Source organism: Setaria italica, chromosome II (assembly GCF_000263155.2).
Source record: "Setaria italica strain Yugu1 chromosome II, Setaria_italica_v2.0, whole genome shotgun sequence".
NCBI classification, from domain to species: domain Eukaryota; kingdom Viridiplantae; phylum Streptophyta; class Magnoliopsida; order Poales; family Poaceae; genus Setaria; species Setaria italica.
Genome location: NC_028451.1, coordinates 15,770,231 through 15,791,433, shown reverse-complemented (window position 1 = coordinate 15,791,433; position 21,203 = coordinate 15,770,231). Strand labels below are relative to the sequence as shown.

At 42.1% G+C, this 21,203-nt stretch overlaps 2 protein-coding genes across 3 annotated transcripts; both read left to right on the top strand.

The window, feature by feature from the left end:
• The first annotated feature begins 5,613 nt into the window (after positions 1–5,613).
• LOC111256376 lies at positions 5,614–7,100 on the top strand. Its single transcript, XM_022824281.1, has 4 exons — positions 5,614–5,705; positions 6,345–6,420; positions 6,809–6,818; positions 6,902–7,100. Exons 1-4 carry the CDS (start codon positions 5,661–5,663, stop codon positions 7,098–7,100), a joined length of 330 nt encoding a protein of 109 aa, XP_022680016.1. The 5' UTR covers positions 5,614–5,660.
• Positions 7,101–18,836: 11,736 nt separating this feature from the next.
• Positions 18,837–20,618, top strand: LOC101779536 (AT-hook motif nuclear-localized protein 20). 2 transcript variants are annotated; one of them, XM_004956205.3, is made up of 2 exons: positions 18,837–19,062; positions 19,287–20,618. In XM_004956205.3, the coding sequence occupies exon 2, from the start codon at positions 19,540–19,542 to the stop codon at positions 20,308–20,310; it is 771 nt and encodes a 256-aa protein (XP_004956262.1). In that variant the 5' UTR covers positions 18,837–19,062; positions 19,287–19,539; the 3' UTR covers positions 20,311–20,618. The 2 variants fall into 2 exon arrangements, with proteins under 2 accessions (XP_004956262.1, XP_012699379.1); XM_012843925.2 differs by having other exon boundaries at positions 19,271–20,618.
• Positions 20,619–21,203: the final 585 nt, after the last annotated feature.

Genomic DNA, 21,203 nt, shown 5'->3' with positions numbered 1-21,203 from the left:
GCGAGGGGTGGGGGGTTGGAAATTTAGTACAGGATGGGGTTCCCATCCGGTACTAAAGGCTCCCTTTAGTACTGGGTGGAGCTCCCACCCGGTATTAAAGCCTTTAGTATCGGGTGGAACCCCCACCGGTACTAAAGGGCCTCCGGGGAATCCCAAATTTGGACCCGGTACTCATGCTAACATTAGTACTAGGCTAAAAAGTGACCGATCCTAAGCCTCGAGATGAGAGATCATTTTTCTAGTAGTGGCGGCGGCGGTGGGAGGGGGGTGCTGGGCGGGCGGCATGTTGTCTTTTATGCTTGTAAACGTGTAACCATAGTAAACTACGGAGCTTGTCAACCCCATGACAAATAATCATAGGATCCTTTTCTTTCTGCTTTAGAAAGGGAGCGCAATATACAACAGGCACGCATGACAGAGGTAATTGTTTTGCTGGAACACATAAATTATGATGTTCGCGAAACTTCTCTCCAGTTCCTTTCCACCTTTTCCGAGCGAATATGCAGACTGAACGTTGAGGTTCAAATGTGATGCTCTGCTGGGCCTCTAGGTTGTTTGTCAAGAAGAACATGATGCCCAATACTCTTCTCTAGTGTAGAATGTGAGGCCCCCATTAGACAGGGAAGAATAACTAATTGGCTGCTCTGTGTTTCTCTCGCTAGGCAGTTTAGAAACTTAGCAAGTTAATCTGACTGAAAAGTGAGATGACTCATAAATTAATTAGGCCATGAAGGATGAAGCCTATGCTGGAATTCAACACACTGAGATTCAGAAAAAAAAAACAACGATCCAATGATTTTTTTTATATTGAAACAAGTTAAACAGAGAATTAAAAGGAGAAACGAAGGAACTACTCGGCACTAGGATGGTCACAGAAAAATGTATTGTCGCCCGCGAACTGGAAGTCTGGAATGTCACATACCAATTAAGTGCACAACAGAATCCAGCAGAAGATAGAATAAATCTTGCTATAAAAATGGATTGAGGTGTCCTGTACTCAACGGACAAAAGAAAATATTTCGACCATACATGTGTGTTGTTTAGCAGTGAATAAAAATGGAAAAACTACGTGCTGTGCCTGTGTGGCATTCCGTCGAACAGGCTACGACGCTACGTGCTAGCATGGAAAAAAGCCAGACGCTTCCATTGCGACGGCGAGGGAGGGAGGGAACTAAACGATCGGAGGGCTTAACCTGGCCAGCAACAGCAAGGTGCCTGCAATTGGTGCCACTGGAGCAAAGCGTCACCCTCCCCCGCTGGCTGGACTTCAATCAATCTGCCAATCTCAATTCGATCGGAGGGCTTCTTTCAGTCTGTAAGTCAAAGGCTTATCTAAACTACAAAGACACTAACAGTGAACTGGTGAAGGATACTTTTGATCTCGGACATCTAGATCTAATCGAACATCCCACGGATATCATTCTCATACGGGTGATAATAAACCATGCACTATATTATGGAATAGAGTTAATTATGATTTAGAAAGTAAAATCACACACTTGATTAGAACTCATATAATTACAACTTAAAAATCAATTAATTTCATAACTCTATACCTAATCTCTCTCTCTCTCTCTCTCTATATATATATATATATATATATATATATTATAAGAGAGGATGTTTCTTTCAATCCTTCAACCGTCGTGGTAATTTTACGAAAAGCCCCCCTCAAGCCTGCAGTCCATCCCTCTCGTACGCAAGTCGCAACGCGTCCCTTCTTTGTCCGTTGTCATCCTGGCAAAATTTTGGTCCGTACCGGCCTGGAGTGGGCTTTCGTCCGGGCTGGAGAAGGAACACGACCGACTCGATCCTACACGTTTGCACTGCAGTCAAATACGTGAGCTCGTACGTGACGTGAGGCCCAGGTGGCAAGGAGCCATTAGAGAGATCGGTTTGGAATTGGATATGTGCGAGGCATCCTCTCCGATAGCTCTGGCGATGATGGAGGCCCCAAAGTGTGGTTCTCCAACGACGTGTGGGTCGACGCCGCGATGCACCTCAAGGTCGGCTACGCCGCCGTCGTCTCCGAGATTAACACGCCGTCACGCCCAGGTGCGACTGGCGTCCTTCAAGGATATGTTTAGGTCCCTCTCGCTGCAACTTCTGCCAAGGAATTCATCACAAAATCCCACGATCGACTCCAATCTCTCACAATTTGCTTCGTGTCTTAAATTTTTTATGCTTGCAGCCCGAGGTCCTTGCCTATTCAGGCGCGTAGGGCATCTGTTGCCCACCGCCAGAGGAGCGGGCGGACACGCCGTGCAGCCGGCCAGTCTGCTGGTTGATCTGCACGAGTTCCCACTCATCCGCCTGTTGAGTCGGCTTGCCGACATACTCGATGCCGCCAGCTACTTCCTAGATGAGCGAGCAGGTGGACTTGGCGGCGGCGGCCGGGCGGAACATGGAGGGTGGGTCGACGGCGGAGGAGGAAGGGTTGAAGACCTCGAACGAGCCCCGAGTGTCACGCGGTAATGCATGCAATAAATCCAAGTCCAAGCTGGCCAGATCCTTTATGTGCGAGAGTTGACGTATCTTCACAAAAACTTTGAGCTTCCAAATTATTGCAGCGCGAGGCAAAATCAATTATATTTTCTGCAGAGAACGAAATGCATTCTCTGCACAGTTTCCAGCTCTTTCAGGTTGTATGGTGTGCTGACGGACAGATTTGCTTTTGGTATTGGCCAATTGCTCAAGAAGTCCAAAAAGTCAAATCTTCTGGAGTTGCTGGTTATCGACGGAACTGCACAGCTCAACGAGTGTGAGACCGTAACTCCCTTGCAGCTGCCTGGCATTAGGCAGGCTTTTTTTTATTACCTGCTCTGGTGAAAAGCAAAGTAAGCTACATACGGTTGACTATCCTTTTATTTCAAAAAAATTTCCTTTTGGAAGCGATGTATTGACGTGTAATGTAATTCTGTAGGTATCTGACAATGTTAACTTGGGGCGAAGTGCTTTTTTGAGAGGTTAATTAGGTATACTTCGCTACGGTAAGCACCTTCTCCATGTGCAAAACAGAATACATCCAAAAATAAGCAAAATTCCAGGTGTTACATTTTACGATGGAAAGATATCTGACGGTCCCAATGTCACTACTAAGAGCTATGAGAAGAGATTTCTTCATTTTTATCAAGAAAAATCTTTAGGTCGTACTCATTCATAAATGTAGATGGTGAAACAACCGAGAAGCGCAACCGTAGCTTGAAAACACAATCGAATCTGCTGCAGTTTCGTGACCGTGGCAACGCATGGGTATGAGAATGATAAATGTTAAAGAGAGGATGTTTCTTTCAATCCTTCAACCGTCATGCTAATTTTGCAAAAAAGCTCCTCAAGTTTTGGGTAATCAACCTGCAGTCCTGTCCGCCGCCAGCTTCTCTTCTTCGCCCCGTAGTCCCGTTCGCTTATCTTCTACGCCCTGCAGTGGCGCCGGCTTCTACGCTCCCCCGCCGCCACCCTGCCGTCGGCTTTTGCCCGCCGCCACCCTTCCACGAGATGTGCCCGCCGAGACCGCCAGCTTCTCTTCTACACCCCGCAGTCCTGTCCGCCACCGGCTTCTATGTTCCCCCCGCCGCTACCCTTCCGCTGAGATATGCCCGCCGCCACCCTTTTCATGAGATGTGCCCGCTGAGATATGCCCGCCGGTGGCGGGAATGGCCGCCGCGCACCAGGAGTCCTCCCCCCACCCTTCCTGGTATAGCCCCCCTCCCCCCTCCCCCCCACCCCCACCACCACTCTCTCTCAGATACATTCTGATCCATATTGTCTGTCGTAACCAACATGAAATCGAACTTGATTCGTACTAATCTTGAACAATCTTCTAATATAAACAGAAGAGGAGGAATATCGGGCCGTCTTGAACTTATCGGGCGCCAATCCTACTTTCGGTGGTCGCGATCTCTTGGCTGTAGCCCCCCGTCCGACCGTCCGTTTCGTCGTCAGCCCCGGCCAGCGAGTCCTCACGACAGGTTCATTCTCCAAGGTGTTCCTCGTGCCAATCTGGTTCTCCAAGGTAACTAACTTCTTCCTAGATGAATCTGCCTCGCTATCAGGATGGGGATGCTGTTTAACTTCTTTTATTCACTCATATTGATGACTGCAATTGCTTATAATCTTGTTTTCTACTTTTTTCCTGGGTGTTGGATCGGTAGATTTTGGTGTGGAATAATACTCGCTTTGAGATAATGGATTTGAACATTGAATCACCCAGTGATGTGGATCTTAATGATAGGCCATTTAAAAAATCAAAGTATTCTAAATCGATTGTTTCCGAATCAGATAACCAGATTGATTGTTGTGACCCATTGGACAAAGCATATGATTATCTCCCAAAAGGTATTTGGTATTTTTTTTTCATTATATACATTGCTAGTTCCCTCAGTTATGATTGTTCAAATTACTTTACTTTTGACAGATTATACAATGAGCGATTTTAATTTTTGTGCTCAAATGGCAATTGAAACATCTTTGGAATCTGATGTAATGGTGAAGATAGACGATATATCTGTCAAACAAAAAGAATTGTTGTGCCTGCTAGATCAAAGCAAATACGTGGAAGATGATGTATGTACGCTTTCATAAAATACTTTCTGAATATCATATCATTAATGACTGCTAATGTATCTTTTAATCTTTACAGGTAATCAGCGCATATATATGTTGTATAAAGGATACGGCTCATCTACAAAATATGAATGATATTAAATTTTATTATGAGAATCCTTTTGTTACAGGACTGATAAAAAGAGATGGACTACTTGGAATAAATGAAGGTGGCAACTTTATTATAGAGATTGTGAAAAAATATCTAAAACATGAAATGGTAACATATATTTTTGTATTTTTCATATTTTACAAATTATAGGTTTGGCTTATTATATCTACTCTTATAGATAGATAGTGTAACCCTTGTCATAACAAGCTAATCACATGTATATATCTACTGTCCTAGATTAGCAAAATCCTGTCCTAGATTAGCAAAATCTTTTTTTTACTTAGTCCTCTCTATGGAACTTGCACTGGGCACTGGTTGAATTTCTAAAAGTGTAAGTTTGGAAGTTTGTCGACTACCAAGTGTGCTTACCACTTTGGATGCAGTTCAGCATACCTATCTATCTAGACTGCGACTGCATCTGCATTGTTTTACCTTTTTCCAATAAATACGATGTGGTTTTCTTTCTATATTTGCCTGAAACTCCTATTTTATGTACATATAAATATTTGCCTTACCCTATTGTTGTGGGAGTTACTTTCCCCAACTGCACTGCTTTGTCCTGACGTTGTCCATTTTGAGTAGGCAACTAATTTAATGTCTTGTTACTTGTAGATTCTACTTCCAGTAAATATAGAAGAAACACATTGGTATTTAGCTATTCTTAACGTAAAAAATTGTGAGATACATGTACTAGACTCATTATGTTGGAAGTTCCATCTTTATGACCTCACTAATATGGTAAGTTACTGTAGCATTTATCACCCTTTATTTATGTAATAACATATTCTATATGATCCACCACTTAGCTCAATAGCTTTAGCTATTGGTTAATATATTCAATTTATATACAGCTAAAAGGACTGCCATGCCTGCGATGCCATTTGAGCATTTTTGAAAAACAGGAAGAGTTGATTGATCATAATTGGAAAAACCTACAAGTTACTGAATGGACGATCACAGAACAATTGGAAAAACCAATCCAGAAAGATGGGTATGCTTCAACACATTAACCTTGGAATGTTCACACTGTTAAAGCAATGTTTAAGAACCCACCAGATTGCTCCCAATAGGCAAGGGCTACAAATTATCACATCTATGCACTTGTATTTCTGAAATCATGTTTTTTTGCTGATACCTGCTTCTGAAATCATGAGGCCCTTTGTTGCATAGAGTTTTGTGCACTATATTCACATACAATTCATTTACCAAAGGAACACAATTTATTTTGATGCTTATGAGGTGAACTGGTAGTCTTGGCACAAAATAAAATGCTTATTTCTGCTAAAAATTAATAGTTTTCACATAATCATCTCATAGTCGATTTGCCTATTTGGTTGCCCTTTGCCACCTGTAGAGCCTATAATATGGTTGTGCAACATGTGTCTAACAAGTCTTGTGCATTCCCAGCATGATTTTGAGACCTACCAATTAAGTCACTAAATGGATCCCGTTCTCACCCATCTTGGTCTTTTAGTTATCTCCTTCTGCTGCATTAATCGTTTCCTTCTGCGTTTCATCCTGGGCAACAACATGAAAATGGTCTCTTGTAGTTTATTTATTCTGTATGTCATGTATCTTCTGTAAGATTCTTTGCATTTTTTTGAATAATTATTTTTCTGTAACCATACAGCTCATCTTGTGGTCTATTTATGCTCAAGTTTATGGAATACTGGACTGGAGAGACACTATCTCATGCTATTACACAGGTATATTTTATATAGCTGACGTCATATTAAGGTTTATACTTACCCACATTCATTGCTACTTTGTAGGAAGATATTAGTCAATTTAGACAGAAGTTAGCCAGCATATTGTTTTGTTGGAAAACAAACACAGCAGAAATGACTACCAAGTCTGTACAAAATTATGGCACTGAGGAAAATTCAAATGATGTTGTGATATTGGAAAGTCAAGATGATGGAATGAAATCCAAAGATTTAGAATCATTATCTATTCATGAAATGAAATCCAAAGAATTAGAGTCATTATCAGATCAAAATAAATACCAGTCACTAATGTCCATTCTTTCTACAATGAGTGAGCAAGAGTTACTTGGGGGCCTTTGCGACTACATCAAATCAATCAATTGTGCAGAAACATTGAAGTAAGCCATTTCAAATTACTACTGCTCGACATTTCCAATGCAATTTAACGCATACACTATTTGATTTCCCTAATAAATTTTAGGAAAGTATGGATCCAAAACTCCAAACCATATTCCATTACCTTGACTATCAAAAAGCTGCAAGAAATGATAAATGAGGATTTGACCATGGACCATGATTGTTTTAATTTGGTCATACGAAAGATTATGTTCGACAACATTGAATTAGTGAAGAAGACCAAAGGAACAGTATCAAAACATTGTCTGGACATGCAATTTTAGGTATGTTCTCATATGTTATCACGTGTCTATATACATGTACACATCCCTTTTGATCACATTTCTAAACAATTATTATTTAATTTCCTAGGTTACTACAGATTTTGGATGACACCCGAACTACCGTAAAAACTTGGATGTGGAACGACTAGCAGAGACCGTTCTTTGCTGGCCTGGTATTACATATAGTGTTTCAAGATGCAAAACAATAAGGAAAATATCTCTACACCTACCACCACCGTTGTTTTCACTATTCTAACAACTTGCCAAATGCAGATTCTTATGCCAATAGAATTCAATGGTGGCTTCATTCTTATTGTACTCAATAAAGACACCAGGACACTATACATTTTGGATCCAACTCCTCTTAATCCCATTTACCAATACAACCCAAATGCAAGATATGTGAAGAAACTTTTATGGATAGCTGAATACTTACCAAAAGCCATGTCAAAAACATGTGAAGAAACTTTTATGGATAGCTGAATACTTACCAAAAGCCATGTCAAAAACATGCCCTGGATCTATATGGAATGAAGATATTTTCCTGTGGCGTCAAATAATCATACCTGATGTTACAGTTCATAACAGGTACTTGAATCATTTTTAGAATATTATTTATAACTTTGATTATTAAAAAATCTATCTTATACCAGGGAACTATCCGGTTATCTTGTTTCCCTCTTTATGTCCACATGGAAAGATGAAGAACTACAATTGCCAGTTTTAAAGGTCAGTACCATGAAACTTTTAAATTAATGTTGTTTTTTAGATATACAAATTTACTGCAGTTTGTTTACATTACAAAAATTTATAATTTTGCAGGATGGCTACGAGCTCAGAAAGCGAATTTTGGGACAACTACTAACATACAAAGACAATGAATGTAAATACAATATGCCCTCCGGTGTCTTGGACTTCATATGTTGTTTCTGCAATACTCAACAGTGAAAAGAAGGAAGGTGATGTCAATATGAGTGTATCAAAAGAGTGCATTGCCCTGGATTAACTTCTTGTGTTCTTGACTAGCCAAACGATTGGGTCCTCTTTTTTGCTCCTCCCAACACTTTTGTCAATAGTTCTTAGATGATGTAGCAAAAGGCGTTTTATTCATACCATCTTTTTGTAATTGGAGAGATTATCAAGGAACGAGAGATTTCTCTTATGTACACACTGAGATACTGTTAATTGTTTGAAAATCCTTGTTGCTCCTATTCGAATACTATCATGGTTATACTTATTGAGACTTCGCCAATTACTGCAACTATGCTCGCTTGCAAGACTACCAGCGGCTTATGCTTCGGAACAATGTAGGTAACGCTTGGCTATATGCAAATGTCACTATTCAATTCAATTACACTCCTTAGTTTGAGGTACTTTCTATATTTTATTGGTGTTTCGTTATCACGTTTAGAACTTTGGGAAAGAACTTTAGGAAATATTTCTGCTCAATTATGTTCTGGTGGATCTGTTGTCATATGAGAATGGGTAGAATTCTGTTTTGACTGCTGCTGCGCCAATCCTTTCTAAAAGTGATCTATGTGAGATATTTTGCAAGGATACAGATGTCTATGTTACTTAACCTCACATTGTAGTCAGCCTTGCTTATGTGGCTAGGCAATGGTTGTTTCTCCTTCTCCATGCGCACCGCTTGAACTAATCAATGACCGATTCATGCAGTGGGAATCTAGAAATGAATTGCAGGTTATTCATAGCTGATAGGTTGGCACTGGATGTACTTCTGCTTTGGAATGGCATTGATGCCATGCACAAGTTACTGGCAATGGGTGTGCTAGGTAACGTTTTCATTGTGCGCGACGCACTCCATGTACTTCACTTCAATTTACTGGATGCCCACCATTCGTCAACTCGGCACTCGACTTCGCCTGCATGTATGGCTCTGCGTTCACTCAGATTTTCTTCTTTTTTAAGCACCGTGCAGCCTCTCCGTCACCATGACGCCATCACAGCTTCAGTCGATCACATTTCAAGCTTCACTGCGATGACTTCAAGTTCCTGTTCGCCTACACATCGCTCAGGCGCTTGAGGGATATGTGTACCCCATGGATCCCCACTGACTAGGATATTGGCCGGACCTGACAAGTAGGCCTGCCCGACCAGGGCATACAGGCTGAGGACATGAAGAAACTTGGAGTACACGTCAAGGAGGTTGGGCGGCTCAAATCGGCCCAGATATTGCGGGACGCGTATTGTAGTCCGACTCGGATTACCTTTCATATAACTAAAAAGTAAATTAGATTCAAACTGACTTGTAACCCTAGGTTGTTAGCCTATATAAGGCGGCCAAGGGCACCTCCTAAGGGTACGCAATCCCAGAACATCAACTCTCGAGCAATACAAACCACCAACATACAAGACGTAGGGTATTACTCTCCGGAGGCCCGAACCTATCTCAAACCCTCGTGTCCTTTGTGTTCTCGCAATCACCTTCGAGTTCTTGGTTTCTGAAGGACCGGAAAGGCGATCAGGGGGGGTGAATGTGAGACTATTCAAATTTTCTCCAAGAACTTCGGCCAAAAACCCACAAGCCTCTCTTCTAGCAAAATCAAGTCCGCTTAGCTATGCACAAACTAATGGACCTAGGAATGATGCTAGGAACCCAATTTGAGAATCGCGGAAGTAAGAAAGAGTCCAAATGAGTACTGGAAGGACTTTGAAAAATAACACCTCTGTGCGGAAAAATCCGGCCAAACCTTTGGAAAATTCTGGAATTTCGGAGAAACCTTCGGAAACTTCCGGAGGTCAAGAAATTTCCTGAATTACTTCCGGAATATTCTGGAATCCCAGATTTCAGCCTTCGTGAGGAGAGAAGAAAAATCCAAAACTCGACCAAATGACCTCCAAAAATCACAAAATTTGAACCATAGCCTCACAACAACATTCCAAAGGTGTTTCTAAAGTTTCAAGTTGAAAAGCTCACGAATTGGTCACAAGATTCCATGAGTTTGGAGAAGGGCACAAGAAGGGGATTTTTGGGAACTCTCAAAATCCAAGGTGCTCGTGCATGGATTTGATAGGGCATCATCCTAGGCGTTCTTGCACATGTCCTAGCACCGATTTTCCCCAAGAAAAACAACTCAAAACACTGCCAATAGTGAGATCCAAAAATTCACCCAAAAATGCTTCGAAAATAAGGAAAAAGATAAATTTTAGATCTTGAGAAGGAGAAGCAATTGAGCACGAAATTGATTCTTGGATTATTCCACCATATCTGGTTACAAGCCACTCCTAAGCACAATACAAGCTAGGATGGTAAAAAAATCAACACAAAGATCCATCCTATCTCCCTCTCTCCCTCTACGAAAGGCTCTCACAAAACAAATGACAAAACTCCCACCAAAACAACCAAAGGGATTCCTACCCCAACAGCCTTCCTATACATATATAGGCATTTGGCAAATGTCCAAAATGCCCTTATATTAAGCACACAACCCAAATACCCCTAGGGGTAAAGTCGTCCAACTTTTTCGTCATTCATTGGACGGACCCGGCTCCTTCACGACTTCGCTTCGCCTCGACGCAATATTCGCGATGGTGCCACACATCCTCCGACTCGATGCCGTCCGCTCGCAGCGGACTCGCCCCCGATTTTGAGGCCCAAACCGGCAAACCTGCCTGCGCGATGGTTTTGAGGCCCAAACCACCAAACCGTCTGCACACACCTACCTGGCGTGACTCACCCCCGGTTTTAAGGTCAAAGCGGTCAAACCCTCTACACACCCTCCTGGCGTGACTCACCCCCGGTTTTGTGATCAAACTGGGCAAACCCTCTTGCACGCCCTTCAAGGCGTGACTCACCGATGTCAATGCGTGTTCGACCTCTGCCAAGCCTTCGACACCTCCAAGTCTTCCGCTCCTGGCTCCTGGGCCGGTTACTCGACTTGCCTCCGTCTTGCTTGACTCGACTGACACCGTCTCCATCACCGTTTGTGTACTCTTGCTATTCCGTGCACCATGTGGATCGCCCATGACTCCGCTTGGACTCCTCGGGTCCCTGAGTCCAAGCCTACTCGTGTCCACCCTTCACAGCCCTAGTACATCGGCATGGACCTTTCGCGCTTGACCTTCACCTCATGCCGTCGACCGCCATGTCGCATCCTACACCTGCGCATCACAAGCCAAGAGACACAACACACAAGATACGGTATACTGAAACACCACAACACAACTCACACAACGCAACACATCCGGTTAGCCGTTAGCATAATTAAGCGTATATGGAATATGGACTCAATTGGTAAAGCCTCAAATCATCTAGTCAATCACTCATCACAAATAGACCAAGGCACTTCTCAACTTGGTCTCTCAGTTTTGCAATCACCTCCACCTACAAATCAACCACTTGGGTAACCCCCTGGTGGACTGTCGGACTTATAAATTTGACAGGGAGAAGCAGATGGAATAAATAGAAACATTACACTCTTGGTTTGCTTATATTTCTCTCCTCCTTATTTTTCATATCACAAGTTGTGTTAGTGTATGCATGTTTTCAATTTTGTTTTTAGTGTGTGTGTGTGTGTCAAATGAATGTTCATCACATTGAGCTTAATTCCATATGATTAATTTTGACGATGTTGTTTATGCCTTATGAAATATGATGGATGTTGCCGCCTTGTTGATTGTTGTATTTAGTTATGCATAGCTCAATATGTGCTCCTTGAATATGATTTAAAATGAATTAAATGCCAGCTAATTTTTGTGGAGGTTAAATAACTTTTATTAAGACCCACATAATTCTTGTTGCTCTCTTGTTTAAATTTACTGAAGGGTTGTTTTTGTTTTAGTGAAATAAAATTCTTTATGCTGGTCAGTTCAGTAATAATTCTTGCAAGAGCTCTATCCTATCCAAAGCCAGATTTATACCATCATGATTAATGTTAGATTGCAAGTTTATGTTTCAGATGAATTGGATTATGATTGATTTCTGTGGTATGAGACTTAAAAACTGGTCATTCCTTTGTGTAACCATTTCTTGCTAGTCTTTCTGTCCATGCATTGTGACTTTTCTACACTAGAAATTTCACAAACCTCGCTGGGCGTCCAACCAAGAACCCAAATATATATTTCTATGATTACCCTCCTTGACCACAACCCAATATGAGTATGGAATAAATTCTCAACGTCAATTCAAAAGATCCATTAGCACCTTTTCATGATAAACAAGATTTGGAGGCCATCAACCATGTGAAGAATAAAAATCAAAGGAAAAGGAGGCAATACAGGGCCAAGCCGATCGGCCTGGGTGGTTCCCTCCTCTAGAAGCTCTAATTTTTGGTGTGGATGACCTCTCGGAAGAATCAAATAATTTTCTGTTGAAGACCAAAGTATTTTATACTTACGTCAGCAGTCATTTTATTCTCTCTTTCATGCTCGAGGGCGATTATCGTTCAAGCATGGGGGGATGGAGCCATTGCATTATCTCTGACTACTGCTGAGTAAGTATTATGTTGCAAAAAGTCTGAGGAGGTAAAAGAAAAAAGGGAAAAAAGAGAAGAAGAAAAAGAAAAGTGAGTTGAGAAAAAGAAGAAAAAGAGCAAAAATAAATAAAGAAAGAAAGGTGAAGAAAAATGAGAATAAAAATGCCCCTCAGTTCTTTAAGCTTCATAAGATTTCCAGTGCCCTAAATGTTAGTCCATACTTATTTTCCAACCATGTGCAATCCGATAAAGAGGACCTTATTTGTGCCTCAGGATCATTCACTTGCCACTTGCACATGTCCAACTATCTAAAGAGTGTGTGTTCCATTCCATAAGCAATTATTTCTCCATGACCTTTTTGACAAGTTTTTCGTAGTTTGATATATTCTGAATATAGTACTTTGTTAGGACTGTTTCTACCTACCAAGCTCCAGATAAAGCCTTCCACATATTTATATGAGTAGAATAGGTTGATAATGTTCTAGCACATGCTTTGAGAGACTTGATGAGCTGAGAATTTCCAATGAGTAATTGCAAGAATTTTGTTGCTGATGTTGATCTAGCTCCTTTTTGAAAATTGTGCTCCAGTGAAAGAAAAGTTTTGAAGTTGATTTAAATTTGAGAGCACTATTCTAAATTCTTTATGGCTTGTTTATCATTGAAAAATGTCTATCCTCCATAATGATAAGCTGACTACAACTTGAATATTAATTGAACATCTAAATGGAGCATCATGTCTTGCTATGTATGATTAAGTGCAGGGTTAACATTGAAGGGCAATGCTGATTTCTATTGAAGACTTGCTCGAGGATGAGCAAGGTTTAAGCATGGGGGGATTATTGATGCTCGTTATTTACACACTTTTACCCCTATTTATCTTCAATGTTGGCATACAAATGATATCATAACTATTGATCATACTCAATAATTGGGTCATTTTCGCATATGCATTGTATTTTGGAGGATATTCTGTTTTCGCTGGAAATTGGACTTAATTGAAGCATAATTGGATGAGGTTTAGGACAAGCAACAACCCAAAAAAAGACGAAGGCTAGAGGCCCAGCTAGGTATGTGCTTTATGTTCATGCCCTTAGACTGCTTGCGTTGATAGGCAGGATTGTAACAGGATCTGATGCTGTGTAAGGTGGGGGTTATGGGAAGTCAGACCGTAGGTGGTGGTTTAAAGATGCTTTGAATGAGAACCATGTGTTTGCTTGCCATCTAGCTAGAACTACAACATATGTATAGTCTAGGCTTTGCTCTAGATGAGTTACCTCTTGTTCATATCTGCTCATGCTTCATATCTATATTCAATCGTATTCACAATCATCTTGCAACCTGAATTATGTTTTCCGATGCTTAATTAGTCTAGATCCTATGACCTTGTTTTCACGGATTGATAAACCTTGGGGGAATACTCTAAGGAAAAAGCTACAACTGATCCGTGCGCTTGCAGTTCAAATTGGCACGCTAACAGCCGCCAACACCCCCATCCTAAACCTTCACCTCCTCCTCACCGCCATCCCAAATCTTCACCTACTCACCGCCATCCACAATCTTCCCCTCATAGCTGCCGCCCATTTCCCATCTCCCTCCGTAGGACCAGTGAACGCAATGGCACTAGACGGGAAGGTTGTACAAAGGAAACATCAACAACCAAGTACAATGTTTTCCTCCCCAATTAAGCATCCCCAGTGATGCGATTGATGTGTTTCCTTATTTGGTTTTATTACTGCTTTTACTTTGTTGTTTGTTTGCAGATCTAGCAGTTCCTATGTATACACTAGTTTGTTTCTTTTATTAGTTATTCTTTGGGCTAGTACAAGGTTGGGTAGGAACATTCTATCTTGGATCTTGTTTTAGAGGCAGTACCTTTATGATTTTATATTAATTTAATTCTTTTACAGTAGTTTGCCCTTTCGGCTCGTATAAGGTTGGGCAGGAACATCCTTTCCTGGATCTTATTTTGGCTAGGAACATCCTATATTGGATCTTGTTTTGGTGCGCTCTACCTTTAGATTTTGCAGCAGTTTGTTTCTTGTAAAGTAGTTTTTTCGTTTACAATGGTTGGACAATTTTATAGAAGTTTCTTTCTTTTCCTAAGATAAAGAACCAAAGCTCCATCCATATGAATAGGTGAGGGCTGCAAGTATCATAAGGAACCATGGCATACTACCTTCCCTCAAAGTTGGAAAAGTCGAAAGCAACCTTAAACAGGCTACAAAAGGAAAAAAAGAAAGGATACCAATGAAACCAGAAGTGAAGATCCAGATCCAAAGTATGACCCATCTCAGGAGCGGCTTGAATCTAACCAAGAGACATGCCAACACGAGGTATCTGTTGTTGCCTACCAAATTTCTTGTATCAGTTATGCAGGATTGCTTCTCATTATTTTCATTTATGCAATTGTCCAATTAGATCAGTGATAACATACCTGTCAGCGGGGGAAGAGGGTTGTCCAAGAGAATTCGGGCACCTGATGCCCCTGACAGTATGCCTCCAAGAGTGACTAGGGCAAAGGCATTGGCTTTTGCTCAGGCAGGAGTTTCAGATGGGACGACTTCTGATTCACAAGAATTGCCAACAGAAGGCCAAGCAATAGCCACCCACACTGAGGACATCGTCGACATGATGACTGGTGAAGGAAAGTCATTTGATCTCTTTTTTCTCAAAGCCAAAAAATTGGAACATCGCAATTAGCAACCAAATCACTATTAACACACGCCGCCTGTATGACCGTAACAAAATTATTAGGTGATGCACGCCCTTCCACAAGAGTACAAGTGCCACGGGATGGTTGGGCAGAGATCTAGACAGGATAAGTAGAGGGTTATACACCAAGCTTCCGATCCATGTTCAAGAAGGGCTCAAACGGCCAGAGGCACCAATGCAAGATGCAAAGTTTTCATCAGAGGGTGGGATCATACTGCGTGGGCATATACCGATCCTTACTCGCTAGAAGGACTACAAGGCCTAAAATGAAAAGTATCTCAAGGACTACATTAGCAAACTGGCGGTGTGTATATGTCGATTCATCTACTACCATAGTTCTTTGCATCCTTTCTTTTCATCTATTTTTTTGACTACTCTTGTGTTGTGCTTAATATAGGGACAATTTGACATTGACACCACTAGCCAACCTGTCATAGAGGCATGCACTGACATGCTCAAGTCGCAACAGAGACAGGGGAGCTACCGGCTCAAGAAAAAGTACTTCAATGGTCTTGCAGCAAATGAAGTCCCAACCAAAACTCCTGTGACCACTAGGAATGACGACCAGTGGAACAAACTAGTTACGATGTGGTCTAGCCAACCTTATAGGGTATGATAGAACTTCAACTTGCCACTAGCACATTTGCATGTACTGATCTATTCCTCTTATTCATGTATCTTACACGAGTTTTCATTATTGTAAAGGAGAGGTATACTACAAACATCGATAATCGTAGACTGGTTAGGTATCCTCAGAGCACAGGGTCTAGAAGCTACCTTGCATAGGCTCATGTTGTGGTAAGCAACTGAACAAGTCATGTTTTTGCTCTGTACTTTATTTGATGATCTGATCATGCTCCTTGTTCCAAGCTAACAGTTTATGCCTATTTTCACATCATATTAGAGGGAGAAGCAAGTTGAAGGAGACCCAACTCCAATTGATATTTTCAAGAATTTTCATTGCAGCAAAAATGGCAACACCGCTCCAGTACAGGCAGCCATTGCAAGTACTTGTTTACTTTGCATTTTTCTTTGCAACAATAGCACTAGAAACATTTGTGAGTACTTTTGTGTGAGACCATTCATTTTCTTTCTTTTATTAGGCTCAGATAGAATAAATCGTCACCAACCTAGAGATGACCAACCAAAGACTGTTGCTGAAGCAGTAGCTGAAGTTGTCCAATCTAGGATATTTCGGAAGGTTGCTGGCATTCACCCACCCTCAAAGAAAAGGACTAGGGTTGGTACTGTGCTGCAGGTAGAAGAAATCCAAGCTGATCTTGAGAGTGAGAAACAAGGTGGGGCACAACTTTAGCAAAAGATTGCTGAACATGAGTCAGAGATGGGTGCACTGAGATTGAGTGTTGAAACACATCAAACAACATTAAAGTCTCAGACAGAAGACCCCGAAGCTTTGAACAACACAACAAAGTAGTTGCATTCTCTGATTTCTAGCCTGATAAACTTTAGCACCAGTCAGAGCCAGGTGAATCCTTCCCTCAACTGAAGTGTGTTGCCTATGAACTTGTTGTATGTTGCATTATTGATGCTGAACTTGTTGTATGTTGTATTATTATTGCTAGTAAACTATTCATTAATTATGATGTGAACAATATGGAAGATGGAAATGAGCTGTTTTTATATCTATGATTGTGATGGTGATTAGCAGCCAAAATTAAATATATGGCACTGCGAAATGCAATAATGGGCTAGGGCCTAGAAAAAAAATGGCCCAATATGGTACCGTGAAATGCAATAATGGCTCTTCGTTAGATGGGCTAGGCCAGAAAAAGACCCAATATGGCGTGCACCAAACATTTTTTGTCCAAAGAATAGCACGGAAACCTAAAATGGGCTAAAAATGGCCCAACAAAATTGGATTCATAAAGACTCTCACATGGATCGGGCTTCAATTTGTGATGAACCGAAATGGTCATAAAACCCCTGCCATGTCAGATACACGTTGGATTCTTGTCCAACGTGGCACAACCTCTGAAACAGTTTTATGACGACATGCGGGACGAATTTTCATTCGTCATTATCTTAGTGACGCATCGAAATAAGGAACGTCACTAGTCGCGGTTTATGACACTCGACTAATGATGAAGGGTTTTCATCACTCCCGCATCATAAATCACGATTTATGACAAAAAAATGCGTTTATGATACTTTTTGGTTCTTCACTAGTTGGAAAATTTCTTGTACTGACAGTAACGCCACCGTTTTGTAGGTGCGGTAGAAAAGAAATAAAGTGCCCTACAAATCGTTTTTTACAGTGTGAGAGTCATCCGTAGTGGTGCCAGCAAGTCTCTAGCTAGCTGGTAGGATATACAGGACCACCATTATATTAACCGAATGGAATGGAATCTCATCATTTCTTTTAACTGGTGGGCATCAAAGGTATCTAATGAAGCCGACCCACCTTGCATGCACCTACAAGGACCAGTTTGCAGTCCATACCAGATTTGAAGTTTGTATGATCAATAAAGTTGTCTGTACGTACTGAAATTTTTTTAATCTAAAATAAGAGCAAAATGGCTCAACCAAATACCATTCACCTTTCCACAGCTCCAGCTTGAATAATTTCTGAAGTTAGAGATGACCAGCTTCAAAACTTCTTGGAGCTCTTGCTATGCCGATCAGATCCTCCTTTCACACCTCATCTTTTGAAGAAGCTTTGCGAATTGAACACAATAACCAACGACTATTCCCTCCCCAGAATATAGCTATGTTTAGACTTTTTCAAAGTCAAATCTTTTCAATTTTGACTATGAATAGGGAAACAATCATAGAGACTAAAAATATAAAAATAATGTTGGTAGATTTATAGTGAAACCAACTACTATAATATGTAACTTTTTCTATTTGAAAATAAATTATGTTAAGAGATATTGTTGGTCAAATTTAAAAAGTCAAAGAAATATGTTTTGGATATATTTCAAAAGCTCTATATGTGTAATCCCCACCTATAACAGCCCCACATTTTTTCCATTCGTTGCATCGGTTCATGCGACCGTGCAAGCAGCCTTAATCACCAACATCCTCCATCGTACCTAATGCAGGCGCCTAGCTGCTAGCTAGCAATTGCTAAATCAACCTCATCAACGCCACACGGAGTAAATAGATTACTTCCAAACTCTTAAGCATACGTGTGATACAAAGCATTGGTATTAAAACAAAGTGTTACGTACCGTGTACATAGTATATCTATGTATGATATACGCAAACCAGTTCGTTAGACAGATAACATTTTTTAGTTACCATTTGATTGCAGCTTAATTAACTTATTTCTTAAACAATTACAACCGTATAATAGTGTAACTTGTTCAACAAAAGAACTGATGCAGCAGTGGTCCATATCCAGAGGTAGAGAAAAAAGTTGGAAAGATGCATGTGTTAACTAGTCCCTTTCTCGAAGTTCTACTCCCCCAACCATGCATATGCTTTCTGTTACACCAAGAGGCAGGGTGCGCCTAGCCATTTATATTTTTTTAGTCCCATGTACATATACAACTGATGCAAGAGCGCCGATTTGGTAACAAGTACAACCACAATGTACCCATCCATAACCTCACCCTTTTATATCCCTGCTCGCAACTAAATCCATTCCCTTTATCACTGACTTCAGCAGCAACTAGTCTCCGCTCAGCTGCAAGAAGCTAGCAGAAGGTGCAAAACAAAAAGCGTGGAGACCAAGAGGCTAGTCTTCGTTGCTTATCGATCTTCTCTCCTGCAGCTAATTGGATCACCGCCACTTGATTTGTGCTACCCCGAATCCAATCGATCTGCTGTACCTTGACTCAGGTCATGTGTAGGTACGAATTCCCTAGTTTCTCGAGATCAGATCAAACTTATTCCAGTTCCTCTTTCCCCCTCACACAATTTTTCATGAAATAGATCAATTAGCACGAACACCGACGGAATCGATCTGCCTTACTATGCTACTTGCAGTACACATAATATAGACTGTAGATACCTTACATATGCAGATCGATAGCCATGAAATTAACTTGTTTTTCGTAGTTTAATTTCTGTGCAGGAATTACAAAGAATAGGCCAAGAAGCAACTAATTAAGCTAGAAGACTTCATCGGCCAGCCCGATTGCGCGCTGCAAGAATTTGTCAGGGGGAGGAGGAAGACGAAGAAGCAAGAGGCCAAGAGAAGCAGAAGCCTCAAGCTGGCCAACCAGTGGTGGAACGAAGGGAGGCTGGGCCTCCCAGTACCCACGGAGGCGCTGCCGCTTTCCTCTTCAGCCCACGACAGCAACAAGAACCAGCCGGGCAGCCAAGACATGGCGGCGCCCGGCAAGGACGGGGAGCAGAGCCAGAGCGGCACGGGTGGCCACATCGACGGCCGCGATGACGTCGACGGCGAGCCCAAGGAGGGAGCGGTGGTGCCGCCCGTCAACCGGCGCCCGCGCGGCCGGCCGCCGGGGTCCAAGAACAAGCCCAAGCCGCCCATCTTCGTGACGCGGGACAGCCCCAACGCGCTGCGTAGCCACGTCATGGAGGTCGCCGGCGGAGCGGATGTCGCGGAGTCCATCGCCCGCTTCGCGCGCCGCAGGCAGCGCGGCGTCTGCGTGCTCAGCGGCGCGGGGACCGTGGCCGACGTCGCCCTGCGCCAGCCGGCCGCGCCCGGCGCCGTCGTGGCCCTCCGTGGCCTCTTCGAGATCCTGTCCCTCACCGGCACGTTCCTCCCGGGCCCCTCACCGCCGGGCGCCACCGGACTGACCGTCTACCTCGCCGGCGGGCAGGGGCAGGTGGTCGGAGGCATCGTGGTCGGCTCGCTCACGGCGGCTGGGCCGGTCATGGTGATGGCGTCCACGTTTGCCAACGCGACGTACGAGAGGCTGCCGTTGGACGAAGAAGTTGATGAGGAAGCCATGGAAGCTGGCCGGCCTGGCGGTGGTGGTGTCCCTCCGATGATGGGCGGCGGGCTGCCCGATCCATTGGCGATGCCAATGTACGGGGCCGTGCCACCCAACCTGCTCCTGCCTGGAGGCGGTCAGCTCGGCCATGGCGCCGAGGGGAGTGCATGGCCGCATGCACGCCCGCCGTACTAGAGGATCTCCATATACAATAGTGACAGTTTGCACTTTGCAAGCATGAAGCACAAGGACTTCAACTCAATATGACAATAAGAAGATGCATATTTTCAGTTACAGCATATGTATGGCCTGGGGTAAGTATACTTCATTGCTTGCCAAGATCTTGCATGGTGTGTTCTATGTTAAGGTTTCAGCCAGACAGTTACATATTTTGAGGAATTGATGTATAATTGTATGGTTATTGAACCTGGGTCCTCGCAGTATGACTCTCTATCTTTTGCTGATTTGAATGGATCATATATATTATTCAAAAGGTACTTCAGCTTCCACGTCTACTTTGAGTTACAGTATTCTTGCTGATTTTGAATGGATCATATATATTGCTAAAAATTTCAGCTTCCATATATATCTACTTGAATCATAGTATGCATTTTTTGGAGATTGCATCCCCAATCCTGACTTAATTGTGCTCAATAAATGAATGCTTTCACAACAATGGCATGTTTGTGTTGATGCTTAATTTCATATTAATTTCAAACCATGTATAAGCTATTATACTCTATGAATATATTGCAATATTTTAAAGGAAATTCGAATTACCAAAAAGTCCATACTGTGTGATTTGTACTCGATTTTTCGTCCAAGCATTTTTGCATGTTCACCAACACTCTTCCAAAATTTACTGACATCATGCGGATCGTGCGCATATAATGTTATTTTTGTAAGATTTACACAGTGGATTTTTATTATGAATATAGCATGTTTATGCATTATATTTTCAGCTGGTACTGCTCCATCGTATATATGCTCATGTTCTTTATATGGTAAGCGTAATTTGTCAGGATATGCCATGTCCATGCACATAGGAACATGCTCCTGCACTTATTATTCTGAATATGTTTGTTATT